The following is a 16,872-nucleotide window of genomic DNA, read 5'->3' on the forward strand; positions in this document are numbered from 1 at the left end:
ATGGCACAGAGCTTTATGGCTCTGGACAGACCATGGGTCAATTCATGTCCTCCCAAAATAAGAAGGGGATGTTTTAAAACAACTGATGAGCTACAAGCGTGCCAGTCTTTTGTGAAAATATTAGAATTGAAGGAACCTAATGGGCAGTGATCACCCTGTAGTAAAACAGTCAATTTCAGGCTGAGAATGGAGGATCCCAGACACCTGATTTGAAACTTGCCATCTTTCAAGTTTCCCATGAAATTTTATGGTGCCTCAGTATCTTAAATCCTCAGCTCAGTAGCACATCCTCACAATCTGATGGGTGCCATGCCAACATAAGATAGCCTCCTCACAAAGCCAACTCTGTGGAGGGAATTTAGAAAGAAAGCAAAGTGTGCTGTACAATGGTGACTTTGTATTAACTGAACAAAGATGAAGCCCTGCTACAATCCCCTGCAAACTAGTACTGGTCATTCACTTATTCTGTGCATGCTACACAGGAAGCTATTCAAAGCATACAAGCTTCCTTTTTAAAGGAAGAGATGTCTTAATTTTCCTCTGGGAAGCAATATGAGACTTGCTGATATCTGTGGTTACTCTCACTTTTCTTTTTTTTCCAATAGTCCAACATCATGGTGACATTTCAAGAGAACCATTAGTACTGTTTTGTAGCTGGCAAAAAAAAGTCACATCATGCCCTCAGTAGCCCAGGCCTCCAAGGGTACTGGTAGATAGCTGAGGCCTACCACATTGCCATCTATGCATCCCATTTCACTTAGTCTACTTGCCAGGGATGTTTTTAAAAGCTACTTACTGGGGATAATGCTTATGGGGACAAGAAATCAAGTTTGGAACCAAAAGACACGTCCATTCCTTATATTGCTCGCTTAACGGTAACGCAGTATGTACCTTCAATTTTCATAGAAATATCTAGAAACTACTTCCTTGTCACCTGAAGTGCTAGTTTAATGCACTGTTCAAATTGGTCTTTGCTTCTGTTAGAATAAAGCTCAAACAGAAAGTAGAAATAAACTCTGCCATTTTCATCACTGGGGACAGCACGGGAATCTGCAAGAACACAGCTACTCTTTCATTGAGATTGTGAGGTTAAATTAACAGGGCTGACATGATAAAATCTTGGAATTGACTATAAAATGCCCAAATATAATATGGCCCTGGAGAAATGTGAGCAGGAAACCTGTCATACAGTCCATCCCCTGAGGGCAGAGCAGGAAGCATCGAAGTCAAATAGATTTAGGACTCCAAAACATCATTTTTGCAATGATGCTTTTCTACTATAAATAAGCTTATACCCTGAACTAAATCACAAGGAGACAAACAACCTGCTGAAGGAGATTTAAGTCAAACAAGCCTATTTAATTGACCCAGAGCATTCCCAGCTGAAGTATTCCAGGCATTTATTGTTTCTCCCTTTTGCTGCACCCACTACTGAACAAAATTACAAAAAATAAACCTCTAATAACAAACATTCATTGCCCAGTAAAACAAATTCCCAAACTGATCATGTCCCAGCCCATTTATTTCTTTGTAGATTTAAGTCCATGCCTCTCTCATCCATGGGGGATCGATTCCTTATCTGGCTCTGGACTCGGGGTTTTTAATCATTGATCCGAGTTCTCAAGTCTTTCAAAGCTTTCAAATTGTCTCTACATGATATTGTATCTGAACATCATTTTAGCATCACTCTACTAGCCAGAATTGCTTTTTGAATTATTATGGAAAGAAAATTCTTCAAGTTGTTAATATCAAATTATCATGAAAGAATCAACAATTGTATGATGTTGCATCAGACAATGGGGCTAACGGGCCTGGAAACCAAGATGACTGCCCGGTGAATCCCTCTATGGCAAACCCTGAGACCCTAAAGAGCCCCTCAGGTAAGATTTTTTTTTTTGTCGTCTGAGAATCCAGTTATGCAAAAAGCCTTCTTTTCCTTGGGTCGAGATGGTTTGTTACCTTATATCTTCTTCTATCTTGGCCTGAGCTTCCAGATCAAAAGGGTCAGCAGCAAAGAGACGGATCCTCTCTTGCTCCCTCCGGGCTCGGTCTTGTTGTTGTTCTACCAGGACCCTAGTAAATTTCTCTGCAAAAATGAGATATATAAACGACCGAACTCCAAGCTGACGGAATTTTATGCCTTTCCACCGTTTGTTATTGTGCCTAACAACTTCTCAAAAGGCACAAAGACAGATGCAAAGAACACATTTACAATGATGTGGAGAGCTCATTTCAATCGAGTCATTGCCTTGAATTAAGCATTTAACATCAGAACTTTCAATAAAAATTATTTCTTTAAGCCAAGCATTCAACAAGATCATTTATTCACATAACAGTTTAATCATACCTAACTCTAATCTGATACAATGAACAGTCTGAGGGGAAATTAATGGGAAACTATTATCTGGCAGATTAACTGTCTTCGAGTTCTCTGCCCCGTTCTCTTCTTGTAAATAATATAAATCATTAATAGTTTCTATTCTTTAACAATCTCTATCCTAAAGCAGAGAAATTAAGTGCAAATAACTGTCAGCCAGCATATACTTTATGTAAGCATATTGAGTGAGCATCAGTAGGCAGAAAGCTCATCAGAAATGGTACGTGGTTTCTAACTACAGAATCCCCACTCTGACATTTCTTAACATTTCATTTTTTTTTTAGCCATGCAACCTTTATAACACATTAGCGTAACCTCAAACAATTAATGAGTCATGTCATCATGAGAAATAAAATTTTCCTCTAAAACAAGCATTTCAATACCACAAGAGCTCTTATCAATGCAAGCTGTACATAAAAAACGAGTCACAAACGTAAGAGTGGAAAGAAATATAAACCATAAGAAAATAAAGTCTGATGAAATAATCTTTGCAGGAGATGCCTTTTGGAATAGTAATGCTTATTACTAGGCAGATATCAGAAAAAGGATTATCAATTTCATGCAATTTCTCAGGCTCCGGTAACAATAAAACTCCCAAGTGACTAGAACCATTACGAGCCCATCTCAAACTTGCCCCAAGAAAGAGCAGTTTCTTATCTACATGGTTGCCTTACGAAAAGACAGAAGAACTACTTTAATTGCCACTCCCTGGCTTACTGGCTAAGTTTTCATAAAAGCTTCCCCACTGAAACCTGTTATCTGCTATGGACAATTACACAAGATCTCTAGGCTTAATGCCCACCAACATGTCCCTTGATATTTTGGCTCCAAGTTGCCTCCATACCACTCAGCCATTTTCAGCCAGCTCAGGACTCCAAGCTGATGGTGGACAGAAGGCCCAACACAACAACCAACCTTCCCCGAGTTTGGCTCAACAATGACAGCCATACAGGCTTACCAAGGTCTCCACTGAGCAGGGCTTCTGCCAGAGGTGGGTTTCGCTCCTTGAGCAGAGAAAGCTCATGAGGATTGGCAAGCAACATGTCTCGGAGTAATGCTGGATTGTCCAAGCCCTGTGGGGATGAAGCGGTGTCTGCTGGGGATATGCGGGGTTGCTGGGCTGGCTGATGGTGCAATCGGGAGCCTGAGGTGCCAGGCACAGCTATGCTGCTAAAGTCTATCCGGGGCAGGCCTGTCAGGAGAAATGATTTCAAAGTTTATACCAAATGATGACATGAAAAAAAATTCAAGACAAATGCAACAACAGCCTATTCCAAGGAAGATTTTACAACAGTGGGTGGCCTGAGCCCTTTCACCCTGATGATACATCTCCTTTTCTCAGCCACTTCTCTAGTGCAGAGGATCCAAGTCAATGATATTGTTTAGGTGACAAGAGAACAAAGACATAAATCGTGATCCGGAAACTACTGTTTCAAAATCACTAGAGAAGGAGGGGCTCTTTTCACATAGTTCCCTCAGCAAATACATGGAATTTTTTTAAAAAAGTAATTGCACTGTGGATCCTCATACACCTAAGATGTGGCCCTGGACAAAATACTGGGTTAGTCCCTCCTGCCTTTTAAAAAGTCCAGACACATAGAATATTCTAATTGGCAAAAAAGGACAAAGTTGTTAGCTGCTAAATTTTGCAAGTCTGGGCTAGATTTCCTTACTAGCTTGGGGAGGTCAGAGGGTAGCAATCAGCTGCATTTTATGAGCAGAAAAAGGAGACAATGGTGAAAATACTTTACACAGATAATATTAATAAAACTCTAACAGGGCTCTTGAATATAACCCCCATGAGCATGACTGATCCTAAACTGAGCTATAATTATTCAAATTAAAGGTAACTCCCCCTCCCCCTTTCAAAAGTTCAAAAGAAAACAAAGGTTTTTCCCTCAAATCATGGATAGAGTGATATGGTCCAGTTGAATTCCAATCCATTTTTTTTCTAACTGTAAACATTTTTTTAAAAAAACCATAAAACAGAAAACTACAGACTAACTACTTTAGTTTTTGGGGATAAAATTTAATTATCTAAAGGCAACTTATGATCTCACTCATTTACACCAAGAGTCAAGGGAAGTACAGAATATAAGCAGGATTTTCTACGAAAACATTTCTCTCCAAGGTTGCTAGGAGAGTTCTCTCTTGGGAAATCCAATGGCCTATTTTCTATCCTCCTCCTCTTTGACCTCTCTGTGGCACAGGATACTATGGCCCATCACTTTCCTCCAAATACTAAGACAATGTACTCTCATCTCTTCATTTTAAACCTTCAATATCCATATTCCTCAAGCTTCTTTTATCCTAGAGCCTCTTTTCCTTTCTCTCTACTGTCTCCCTAGATTTAAAACCTCTAAGCAAATGGTCTCTTAAATTTGTTTGTCAAGAATCAGTTCCATATCTCTCTTCCTTTTTTCAAGTTTTTTTTTTTTTACTCTAAATTCAAAAAATAAAACCAGTATTTCCATAAGATTGTACATGAAACAGCCAATCTCTAGTGAGTATATTTGGCTTTTCTTTTTAAATATATAATAAATTCAGCATGTAACTTTCAAAGCTATCCTGCTTGTTTGTGATTCTTTCTGGTCTTCCATAATTTCCTTTGTATTTTTCTTTTAAAGGCCTCAATGGATTCTTTTTTTTTTTTTTTTTTTTTGCCAATACTGCCTCAACCCTCCTTAATTTTCTGTCTCCTAACCCTCAAATTGAAGAGAAAAACCATTTGCACAGTCAAGCAAATTCTCACACTAGCCATGTCTAAAAATGGATATGCCTCATATTTCTAGCTGCTTGGCAGAGAGCTGTCACCTGGATGACTTACTTCACATGGTTAAGTTAAGCTCATCTTCCCCCTCTAAATTTGCCCCTTTCCCAAGTTTTTTTTTTTCCTACAGAAGGTTTCCCTACCCATTGGTACCTACCCCCACACTCATAACCTCAGAGTTATGTGAAACAACTCTCTCACCGAAGAACCTGTTGCATGAGAGCTTCAACTCTTGAATCTTCACTTCTTGACCACTGCAGACTACTCAGAGCAGTATTCTTGTTTCTAATCTATTTTCCTTTTGATCCACCTACTGCCAAAGCTATGCATTTAATGCGCAGCTCCAAATGTCAAGTCCCATCTCTAGTGGTTCAGCTTAAACTAATAATTCTGATATCCAAAACCCTTGAGACAAAGCTGGCTCCAGATTACCTGTCCCAGCTTTTCCTTTATAGTTCCTAAATTACAAGAAAACTAGGTCCCTGTTTCCTCCCATCTCAACTATGTTCCAGTGATTTCCCAAGTGGAATAAATAAGCATGCATCTGTACCTCCTGAAACCTCTCTTCCTTACTTGTCTCCAACTAGTCCATGAAGCTTTCCTTCATTTCTCCCTCCACAAACTTCTCACAGCACATTGCCAATCCCTCTTCTAAACCATCACATTTATGCTATATCATATTTAGTTGTGAACACATCATGCATCCTTCTGGGAGTAGGGACTGCGTTATTTTTCCAATTTGTATAGACAGTGTCTTACATGCTGTAAGTACTTAATAAATGTTTATTGAATTTTGCAGCTTAGGAAATCAAAGCTCAAAGACGTTGTGACTTGTTCTACACAAGAGCAGTCTTGAGCACGGGGCTCCAACTAATGTTCATGGGCTTTTCAAATCTGGCAGAGAAAGAGTTGGTTAACCTCCTCCCCCTGGCGTGAGCTCATGTAACCACACCCATCAGCAGACTTTCTGCCTGGGCCCAATGAGAATTTACCAATGAAAAGGGGGGAGGAGAGAGCTGGCAAGAGTGACCCCAGCTCTTGTAAGATAAATTCATTATCTCTCCTGTCTATGCTAGTTGGTAGAACATGTATAAGCTTTCTAGCTTGGGACAAGGAGAGTTCTTTCCATTTTGGCCACACCCTATTTTGAGATACATTCAAAGAAAGGCAGTTCTAAAAAAAGAGGGAAAAAAAACAAATAAACCAGGTCTGTCTTGTTGGTTTGGTAGTTTTTGGAACCTCCAGAAAATCAAGATCTTAGAAAAAAGCAAGAGGTTCCTATATGCTGGCTAGAACATAAAGGTTAGCTTCCACAAGACCATAGTTCAAAAGTACTTATCAATAACACAGATGTATTAGTCATCCTCAGTAACCCATTAGCTAAGACTAGTGGACTAATGAAAATTAAGTTACATTTTATTTTTATTTGCTCACAAAAGCATCACAAACTCAGCCAGTGGCTTCCTGGAACCCAGGGAATATCAAATCAAACTGGAAAAAGCCTCAGTCAGAAGCTTCCTTCAAGCACACTGAACTTCCTCCTAGTCTCAGCAGCAATGACTCTTGCAAGTTGGAAAAAAAAAAAAAAAGGGTTACTATGCTCTGAGGCATGATGAGGCACTTTCTGTCCAGATCAAGAAAAGGTTGGCCAGCACATGAGAGAAGACCAGCCTCAAGTGAGAATTTTATAAAACTGAGTAGTCTGGATGCTTCAAATATGGATATTGCCTTCTCCATACTAACAGCTTCTTTGGCATCCCTATTCCGAGGGAGGGATCTCAAACTTTGATTTCTACCACTGTGCTCAGGTAAGAAACAGGACAAACCCCACAGAATTAAGTAGGTGCTCACTCTTGCCATCAGACAAGCACCCACCATAATTACAATCAATTTGGGAAGCCAGGGGACTGAGAGGTCAAACTTAAAGGTCATCAATGTCAGGCAACCCCTTTGGCAGCCTTTGGTGAAACTTATGGACTTACTGTTCACAATCATATTTTAAAATAAGTGAAAGAAATATGCTAAATTTCAGTTAGAGTTTAGTGAAAATAAGGATCTAATTTCTTCCCTATTCAAGTTTGCAGGGTTCCTGAAATCTATGGGGGCGTCTGTGGATCCCTGTTAAGAATTCCTGATGTGAAATACTTGGAGGAGGGGAGTTGGGGGAATAACTGTTCATCAGACAGTCTTGAACAGAGCTTCTGAGAAGAGGAGAGTGTCTTTCCTGCCGATGGGTACAGGTGATGTCAAATGATGAGAAGCTGACTTACAATTATTTGGGAAGGATGAGGGGTTCTAGGTCCACATCCCCCACCCATCAGTCATGTGACCTCACATCACAGTTATCACCTGTACAAGAGGCCAAGCTTGGGCTTTTTGACTGCACAGTGCCACTGTGAGAATCAAATGAGAGAATGTCAGCTCGCTCTCAGAATGAATCAAACATAAATGCTGTTTGGCATTTCAAGTCCTCCACAATCTGACCTCTTCCGGTCCTTCCAGGCTTCTTACACTTTACTTATTCTACAGTGATCCATGACAATGATCTCCCTGCTGGTCCTCTCAAAGAAGCACTGTGCCACATCCCTTTACTGTCTCCTCTGAGACTCAGCTCAGGAGACCACCTGGAAGGGGCACTTTCTGCCCTTGCCTGGCTCCCCCCTCCTCCCATTTGCTAATGTCTTCTCTCTCATTTGACTTTTCCATTTACACCATAAGTGTTTTCAATAAACAAAGCTGTTTATATCTTGCCTCCCTCCTTAGGCTGTAAGCTCCCTGAGGGCAGGGAGCCTGAGCTTTCTTTGCAATCCCAATCGCCCAGCAGAGGCCTGTCAAGGCCCACAGTAAGTCTTCCCCAATCACCTGCTCCATAGGCCCATAGGAGCACCCAAAGAAAAACCAGTCACATTCTTAAAGCACTATCCATTACTTTCACGATGGTGGATATTGAGGTACTAAACTAAGATAAGTAAGGACCAGGGGTAATGGCATGGGCACAAAGATGGGGAAACCAAAGTTAGACTGACCAGGGAATGATGTCATCCAGGAAGGCCTCCTTCCTTACAGAAAGACTAAGGAAGCTGACTGACCCCTGTAGACTGCCCCGCCCTGCCCTGTCCCACCTTCCTCCTTGTACATAAAGGTAACTCACCTGGGAACTGAACTGAAGGTCGAAGTTCTGCATTCTCCTTCTGTCTCAAAATTACTACATCCCCATCTTTCAAGCCATATGAAGCCAGCGATCTGTGGTTGTCAGTGAGAGGCCTCTCCGCATAGACAATCTGCAAAGAGAGAGTTTGATTTAGTGCTGAAGCCCTCGACTGTAGCGAGAACAAAGACTAGCAATCCTTACCTTCCTATGACATTTCTAAACCAGTGGATACAAGGCTGGGCTTGTTTCCAAATTAAGCTACAATATAGAAGCAACTCCCTCTGGCAATGGTAATTGTATCAACATTATATCATCTGAATATCATTCAATAAGTAGTCTTTTGTCCTGACCTGTTCTTCCCCCCTTTCCCTACCCACCCAAGTTCAATCAGCAGCACTTCCATCTCATGATAAACTAGTGGGCCTTCCAAACAGATCAAATAGAGCTGAAGGATTCAGTAAGAGGCAGACTAATAAGCTCTAAATATTTTTTTAATGATCCTCAGACTTAAGTACAGAAGTACTTATGCTAGAGCATCATAGAAAAGGTGAAACAATGTAATGAAAATAATAACAATGATAATAGCAGTTAGCATTCATATAGAGCTTAGTATATGTCAGGCACCATACTGAAGCACTTCACTAGTGTTATCTCATTTTATCCTCACAACCACCCTGGGAGATAGGTGCTGTTATGATCCCAAAGATCAAAATGAATAATAAAATTGAAGCAGAGAGATTAATTTAACAATTCTGAGTCATAAAACTTGTACTGTAACTCTCTGAATTTGAACTCAGTTCATGTCTTCCCTCCAAGCCCAGAATTCTCATCATATTTGGACAAGAGTGAAAATATAATTTCACTCCAAAGGACCTGATGGCCCCATCCAGGGATATGGAGTCTTCATCCTCAATGCAACACACTCAGAATCAGACCTGAGAGTAAAACAGGACTCTGTGTCCCAGGAAGGAGGTCAGACTCTGCTCTAGATGCACAGAATAAAAGGGGAATTCCAAGCCCTTCAAGTGCACTTACAAAACTGAAAAACAAAACAAAAAACCCCAAAAAGAGGCCCCTTTACAAGCCTAAGACTCTATGAGATGATGTAAGACTAAACAAACAAAAACCTTAAAAAACATTCAGGACTTATCACAGTGCCTAGTGTTTGTTTAATAGCTGCTTACTGAATGACTGACATTCAACTGAATAACAAAATGTTAGCTATTACTTCCCACATCAACCATGAGCTAGAAGCCCTATTTGTAGTGGCTAGAAACTGGAAAATGAATGGATGCCCATCAATTGGAGAATGGCTGGGTAAATTGTGGTATATGAATGTTATGGAATATTATTGTTCTGTAAGAAATGACCAGCAGGATGAATACAGAGAGGACTGGCGAGACTTACATGAACTGATGCTAAGTGAAATGAGCAGAACCAGGAGATCATTATACACTTCCACAACGATATTGTATGAGGACATATTTTGATGGAAGTGGATTTCTTTGACAAAGAGACCTAACTGAGTTTCAATTGATAAATGACGGACAAAAGCAGCTACACCCAAAGAAAGAACACTGGGAAACGAATGCGAACTATCTGCATTTTTGTTTTTCTTCCCGGGTTATTTATACCTTCTGAATCCAATTCTCCCTATGCAACAAGAGAACTGTTCGGTTCTGCAAACATATATTGCATCTAGGATATACTGCAACATATCCAACATATAAAGGACTGCTTGCCATCTAGGGGAGGAGGTGGAGGGAGGGAGGGAAGGGAAAAAAATCGGAAAAGAAATGAGTGCAAGGGATAATGTTGTCAATATAAAGTAATCATTAAATAAAAATTAAAAAAAAATTATTAGAGCACTTCGGAAAAAAAAAACAAAAAACCATGAGCTAGATTTTTCTTTCTGGACTTGGATTTATGATTTGAACGTGGTTCCCAGGAGATAATTGTTCAAATTTTATAAATCACCAAAGAGCTGGCATAGCTGAAATAATCATAAGAGGAGTAGCTTTGGGACTTTACCATTATTACCAAAACACATTTATCAACATAATTGCAGGGATTGGGCAATGTATAAAGCACTGGGGATAAAAAGCAAAACCAGGTCCCTAATCTCAAGTGGCTTAACAGTCCAGTTGGAAAGAGTCTTGTTTTAATGGTGTCAAAAGAAAGTCTGCCGTGGTCTTATCACCCTATACCTTCCTGAACCAAGCAGCCATTTCTAGACAATCTATTAAATTAAGAGACAGACTTAATAGTTTCCTATCTTATAAGAAGTTCTGGCCCTTTGTTTCAAAGAGATACCCAAGTTTTACTCCCTAACAAATGCACTTACCTTCCCCACAAGACCTTAGAGTTTAGGCTTGGGGAAAGAAGGGAGGTTGGCCCTTCTAATTCACATTACAGTAAATTTGATACAAACAAAATTAACACAAAGCAAATTCATTCCTCCCCCTTTCTTCCTATCCAATCACTGCTGTACAATGCAAAACTACAATAACTCTGCAGGTTCCCCTTTAACTCCCATGCTGCTGGTGCTCTAGCCTTCGACTTGCAAAATGGAAACACTGCAACGTATACAGAGGCACCAGGCTCCTCACTTCGGCTTCTCACAGAATAAACTACACTACAGCCACCAGTTTGTTTGTTTGTTTGTTTGTTTTGGGGGGGAGTTAGAACAATCTGATAATCACATTAGTAATTAAAGAGGGAAACTATGGACTTTACTGAAATGAACTCAGACCTATAAATGTAAAGGGCCTGCTTCTCTTCCAACAATTACAGAGATGCAATTCAAGTTTAGGAGATACCCCTAAAATTGCTTCTACTAAGTTTTACAAACCTTCCTAAAAACTAAGGGTGATAAATCCAAGAGGCAGCTGCCTGAAATGCATTGAGACATTGTTTACTGGATTATTAAATGCAACATCTGAGAAAGCCAAGGTAAGGTCTGGGGTATGAACTTTCAAACCATCTTAAATAAACTTGGCCCTTAAAGATAGACAACTGAAGGGGTGGAAATAGAAGCTTGAGGAGGTACCTTATAACATCAGAAGATTCCTTAATAGTTAAGATGCCAGAATGATAAATATATTTTCTGATTTTTCTGACCCATGATATTCAGACTAATGATTCCAAGTCAGTGGTGTGTGAAACAATCCTACTCTTCTGAGTAGAACTTTTGTGTCTTAGTGATAACTGTATCTATGCCATATTATTCCATAGCTGCTCAAAATAAAGTTTTGTTACCGCTAAGAAAATACAACAGGGAAGCTTCTATAACTAAACAGCTCATCTACAGGACTGGCAAAAACTGCCTAATAATCACTCTAGAGGAAGAGGGGACCCAAGAGAACAAGTTCTAATCTGTAATTAACATTTGAAATTAGACCAGCTAATCAAACTCTGCAGTCCTTTATACAAAAGAGATAGCAACTATTTTTTCATCCCTGGGTGGAATTTTTAAATTAACAAAAGTCATAATATTGCATGCCAGCATTAAATTATTACTAACAAAGCTTCTCTGGGCCTCAATGTAGCTATAAAGTCTTAAGTAATTTTTCACACTGTATCTGTACTAAAAGAATTGCCAAATAAATTAACATTGGATCACATAATAGGACGTTTAAAAAATTAATATGTACAACTATACCAAAACAGTCTTCAATAGACAGTAGTAATTTTTTCTAAATTTCCATAGTCTGAAATACTGCTTTCATAACCTTAAAGTCTTGCTGTGTATAAGGCTGCAATCTAGCATTACAGACAGTAATTATCATTATCTGATACTCAGCATAATTAGCTTTGTGCTACCTGTAGAGATAAGTTACTATAATGTGCTTTAACATATATGGACATCAAAATTAGCTTAAATTCTAAAAATTGTTTGGATTAAGCAAGTCAGTATCAAAGAATGAAACAGAACTGATGACTGGTTTCCTGGTCCACCCTATATGCCCAGCCCAATTTAATCACATGCAAAACAATTTCTCCTCTAAATGTGAGGGGCTCACTTCAGCCATGGAATTGCCATAATCTGAAATGAGTTAAGATTACAAAATGCCCAATGTTTAAACGGAGGATAGAGGGCTAAGAATGAGGCATCTATAATAAGAGACTGAAGGGTGGACATGGAGTAAAAGTGAAAGATATTATTCTAGAGCACTTTGCAGAGAAATGAATAACTACTCAGAGAGGGAGGAAGATGTGAGGGAAAAAAATTAAAGAGAAAATAGGAAGAAGAAAGAAGAATGTACCCAAGGAGACAAAAGAAGGTATGTTCTGGAGTGGTTTGCTATTAAAATTTGAAAGGAAATGACTCAGTGTCTAGGATGTTCCTGATTGATGGGCAATGCAAATGAAAGAGGACCACCCAACATCCTAAAATAGATACTGGGTCATCAGGTTACAAGGCAGCCAGCACAACAAACTTGAAAAACAGAAGGTGTTTATAGTTAGTTGGGAAGCATAGGTTTGGTCTCTAGAAACCTTAGTTACTTCACATTTCCAGAGGCTTGGTTCACCTAGGACCAAAATACCAGCAGAAGTCAGGATATGAACAAGGAAGGAATTTGGTGTAAAGTTGTCTAATCCTGTGAAGTTGTCAGTTGTAACAAAAAATACTTTATTTCTATTTACTCTGGCTACAGAATATGGTCTTCTTCCAATTTGATCATTTAGTAAGAGCTCTTCCTTTCAATCAGGTACAGCCATCTCACCTATCTGAGAAAACATAACCCTGAAACTGTTTCAGACATTTGTCATTCTCATCTCTTCCCAACAAGCAAAACTGAACAACCTACATTTAACCATTTTAAACCCTCTGCCAATCTTCTAATGAAGGTACCTTTACCTCAAGTCCAAAAAAAAAAAAAAGAGGGTAAATCAGCCTCTTGTGTGTGAGCAATCTAGCCGTATTTTGTATTTTAAAGAGACTCTTGGAAAGCAATAATCCCATTTTATCTGTAATTCTTGCTGCTCAAATTAAATCAGGTTATCTATTAGAGAGTGTTTCAAAACATACTTTAGTACTTTGGCATAACGTTGTATAAAAGGAACTGCCCTTTTATACAACGTTATGCCAAAGTGCTAAAGTCTACAAAATAGAAAGGACTTATGTTTGTCTTCTGAACTAAATATTGACACAGTTGTTTAATATAATCCAGGAGAACAGAAAATTTGGCTTCACTAGGCAAAAATTTAAAGAACAATTTCAGAAGTGCACCAATGACACTAACAAGCTTATGAGTAAATTCAAATGATTAATCTGAAATAATACTTTGACTCTATTAAAATATTTAACCAAGTATAGTACAGGATTTTAGGGACACTGAGGGAAGAAAACCATATACAGAGAGATCAATCTTTTTGTTTCTGGTGAAACCTATAGTTTTCTTCTCAGATGATTTTAAAATACATAATATAAAATACAGAGGATTGGAAAGAGGATTAAAATAATTACAATTTTTTTTTAAAGTTCACAGATAATAAATTAAGGTTTCCTTCTCTATACAGCTAGAGTTGCTAAATGTTGGGTGACACACTTCAGTGAGCTAGTGGCAATCCCACTGTTAATTAAAATTTTAAATATCACTAGAAGCTACCCAACCTCTCCTCTGGTTAAGGAAGGAAGGAGAAAAAAAGGATTTACAAAACAAATAAAGCAAATATGCAGAAGCCCTATAACTAAGCTATGGAGCTATTAAGCTCCATAAAATAACAGGATTTGAAGCTACCACCCCCCACTCAGCCCCTTTATCTTACAAATTAAAAAAAAAATAAAAGCCCAAATGGTTTGCCCAGTTACACAGGTAATAACTAGCAGAGCCAGAGGGGTAAAAACGATTGAAGTTTCCAATTTTTTTTTTTTTTTAAGAAAAATTGCTCAAAGAAGATAATACCAGCAGTTACCCAGGCCACAAGACACAAAGCAAGCCTCAAGCAGATTTATGTCTTTATGAAACAATCTCCCAACAATCCTGAAGTAACGGAGCTAGCATCTCCCTAGTGCCGCGCTGACCACAGTACACGACGAGGAAAGGAAGCTCAGAGGATTTAAGTGACTGCCATGGTCACATGGTCACCAACAAGCAAAGTGTTTTGGGGTTCAGAAACTCCTCGGATCACATCTTTAGAGCTAGACGAATCGTTAGATTACCTAAATCAACTCCCTCGAATTAGAGAAGGAAACTGAGAGGGACACGTGAATAGCTTAAGTTTAAAAGGCAGCAAGTAGGAAACCAGAGATTTGAACCCAGGTCCTTTGTCTTGCTGTATTCAGTAGAATCTTCTCTAGTCCATCTTTAATAGCAATACCCCTCTATTAAGGTAGAAACGTTCTCATTTTTTGATAAAATGAATGAAGGATTTCAATATTCTATAATGATAAAAAGCCTGAATTAGGGATTATCGGGTGCGAATTTGAATCCAGCCTCTATCTGCTATTTAATTACTGTGACCTTAGTCAAGTTACAGCTTTTCTTTCTCTTGAGCCTCAGTTTCTCCTTCTGTAAAGTAAAAAAGTTATTGTAGCCTGAGATCTGTTACTTTGCTCCAAATAACAATTTGGGAGAAGCAGGAAGCGGGAATCCAAAAAATGGGTTCGGCAGAGATGGGGCGAGATGGAGATCCAACTCCGCAGGTTTGGGAAGGGAGAACAAGCTGGACGCCAGGAGCACCGGGGAGGAGAGCTCGGGCAGTGGAGGGAGAGCTGCAGGAGCCGTGAATCTGGAACCGAAGGCCCTGCTGCGGCCTCAGTCTTTACCTCTGTAAAAGGGGGCGTCAGGGGAAAAGGCTGCGGCGACCCCTAGACGTGAGGGAGGGGGCCTCTTCCTCCCTCCCCCCTCCCCCAGCTCACCTGGCTCTCCGCCGCAGGGATGCCGGACTCGAGCTCGCAGAGCGCGCGGAAGTTGTGCAGCTCGAAGTCGGCGTCAACCTGAAGGGAGAAGGTGACCTCGGAGAGGTCCCTCCGCACACAGTACACCGTGAGCAGCATGGCCCGCGGGGCGCCGCCCGCCCGCAGCCCGCAGCCCGCACGCACGCAGCCGCTCCTCGCCCCGCGCAGCCCGAGCCAAGCGGCTGACAGGCTCCAGCAGCGCCGCCGCTACACGTCCACACGTCCGTCTCCCAGCCGCGGTCGCCAAACGTGCCGGCCGCAACGCAACGCACCGCACCGACCCGCACCCGCACGCCCTGCCGCCGCCGCCGCCGCCGAAGCCGAAGCCGCCGCAGCCACGACAGCGTCGTAAAGGCCGCTCGCTCCGCCCCGCCAGTCCTCGGCGCCACCTGGGCGGGCGGGAGCAGCGGGAAGAGGAGGGGCCGGGGAGAGCGAGAATAATCAAAAGGAAAGGGGGAGGGGGAGAGGAATGAAGAGCAAGGAAGAGGAGGAGAAAAGGAGGGTAGAAAGAGGAACTGAGAGGTGAAAAGAGAAAGAGGAGGAGAGAAAGGAAAGAGGGAGAAAGAAAGAGGAGGAATGAAGAATAGGAAGGGAAAAGGTTAAAAAACAACAAAACCAACAGTTTGGAAGTTTACATTCTAATGGGGAGACTACGTGCAAACAAGCTATAGACTGGCTAATTTGGATGTAATCGATAGAAGGAAGGTACGAAGGGGGTCCGTGAAAAGCTTTCTGTAAAAGGGGGTTTTAGCAGGAACTTAAAAGGAAACCTCGGAAGCCAGGAGACGGGAGTTGGGAGATGGAACGTTGTAGGAATAGCAAGGAGACTCAGAGTCATTGGATCACAGAGAATGTGGGTGGGGTGTGAGGTGTAAAAAGACTGGAGAGGTGAGGGGAGGGAGAAGCTTATGCAGGGCTTAGAATAGCAAATGGATTTTATATTTGATCCTGGAGGCAACAGAGAGCCACTGGAATTTACTGAATAGGGGTTAAGAATGATCAGACTTGCACTTTAGGACAACCATTTTGGTGGTTGACAGGAGGATGGCCTGGAGCGGGGAGGAACTCCAGCAAGCTGACCCACCATCTGGCTATAGCAATAATCCAGGCATGAGGTGATGAGCGTCTGTAGCAAGCTGGTTGTCAGAGGAAGGGAAGGGGGTATTCCAGACATGATGTGGAGGTGAAATGGAGAAGAGATGCTGAGGAGGTGAAATAGACTAGAGATGCAGAGATACTGCAGAGGTGAAATAGACAGGCTCCTAGCTACAACTTGGATGTGGGGGATGAGAGTCCAGGAGGACTCCTTATTTTGGGAGCCTGATGGACTGGGATGATGGTGTTTGGTGAAAAGAGGATGAACTAATTTTTTGGATATATTGAGTTTAAATTGTCTATTGAACATATAGTTGAAGATGTCCAGGTACGAAGTTAGAGATGTAAGCCTGGAAATCAATAGAAAGGTTAAGGCTATATATCAGATATAATTGTGTAGCCCAGATTGTTCAGCGACACAAGAACTGAACCTGGAATCAGGAAGGCCTGAATTAAATTTGTCACCAAACAATAGTTGTGTGACCCTGGACAAATCACTTAACTTCTGTTTGCCTCAGTATCATCATCTGTAAACCAGGACAATGACAGCACCTACCTCTACAGTTGTTATGGAG

General features: G+C 40.8%; 1 protein-coding gene across 2 annotated transcripts in view; it reads right to left on the bottom strand.

The window, feature by feature from the left end:
* Nucleotides 1-15,508, bottom strand: part of LOC127555824 (protein DDI1 homolog 2) — a 31,083-nt gene extending 15,575 nt beyond the window's left edge. Inside the window, exons 1-4 of one of the 2 annotated variants that reach the window (XM_051988467.1) lie at nucleotides 15,164-15,507; nucleotides 8,299-8,428; nucleotides 3,336-3,569; nucleotides 1,960-2,086 (exon numbers count right to left, since the gene is read on the bottom strand). In XM_051988467.1, coding sequence (XP_051844427.1) covers nucleotides 1,960-2,086; nucleotides 3,336-3,569; nucleotides 8,299-8,428; nucleotides 15,164-15,301 — 629 coding nt within the window. In that variant the 5' untranslated portion in view covers nucleotides 15,302-15,507. Of the gene's footprint in view, nucleotides 1-1,959; nucleotides 2,087-3,335; nucleotides 3,570-8,298; nucleotides 8,429-15,163 lie in introns of both variants that reach the window. The other variant, XM_051988468.1, reaches the window with a different exon arrangement.
* Between the last annotated feature and the right edge of the window lie 1,364 nt (nucleotides 15,509-16,872).

This window comes from Antechinus flavipes, chromosome 3 (assembly GCF_016432865.1).
Source record: "Antechinus flavipes isolate AdamAnt ecotype Samford, QLD, Australia chromosome 3, AdamAnt_v2, whole genome shotgun sequence".
Taxonomy (NCBI): Eukaryota; Metazoa; Chordata; class Mammalia; order Dasyuromorphia; family Dasyuridae; genus Antechinus; species Antechinus flavipes.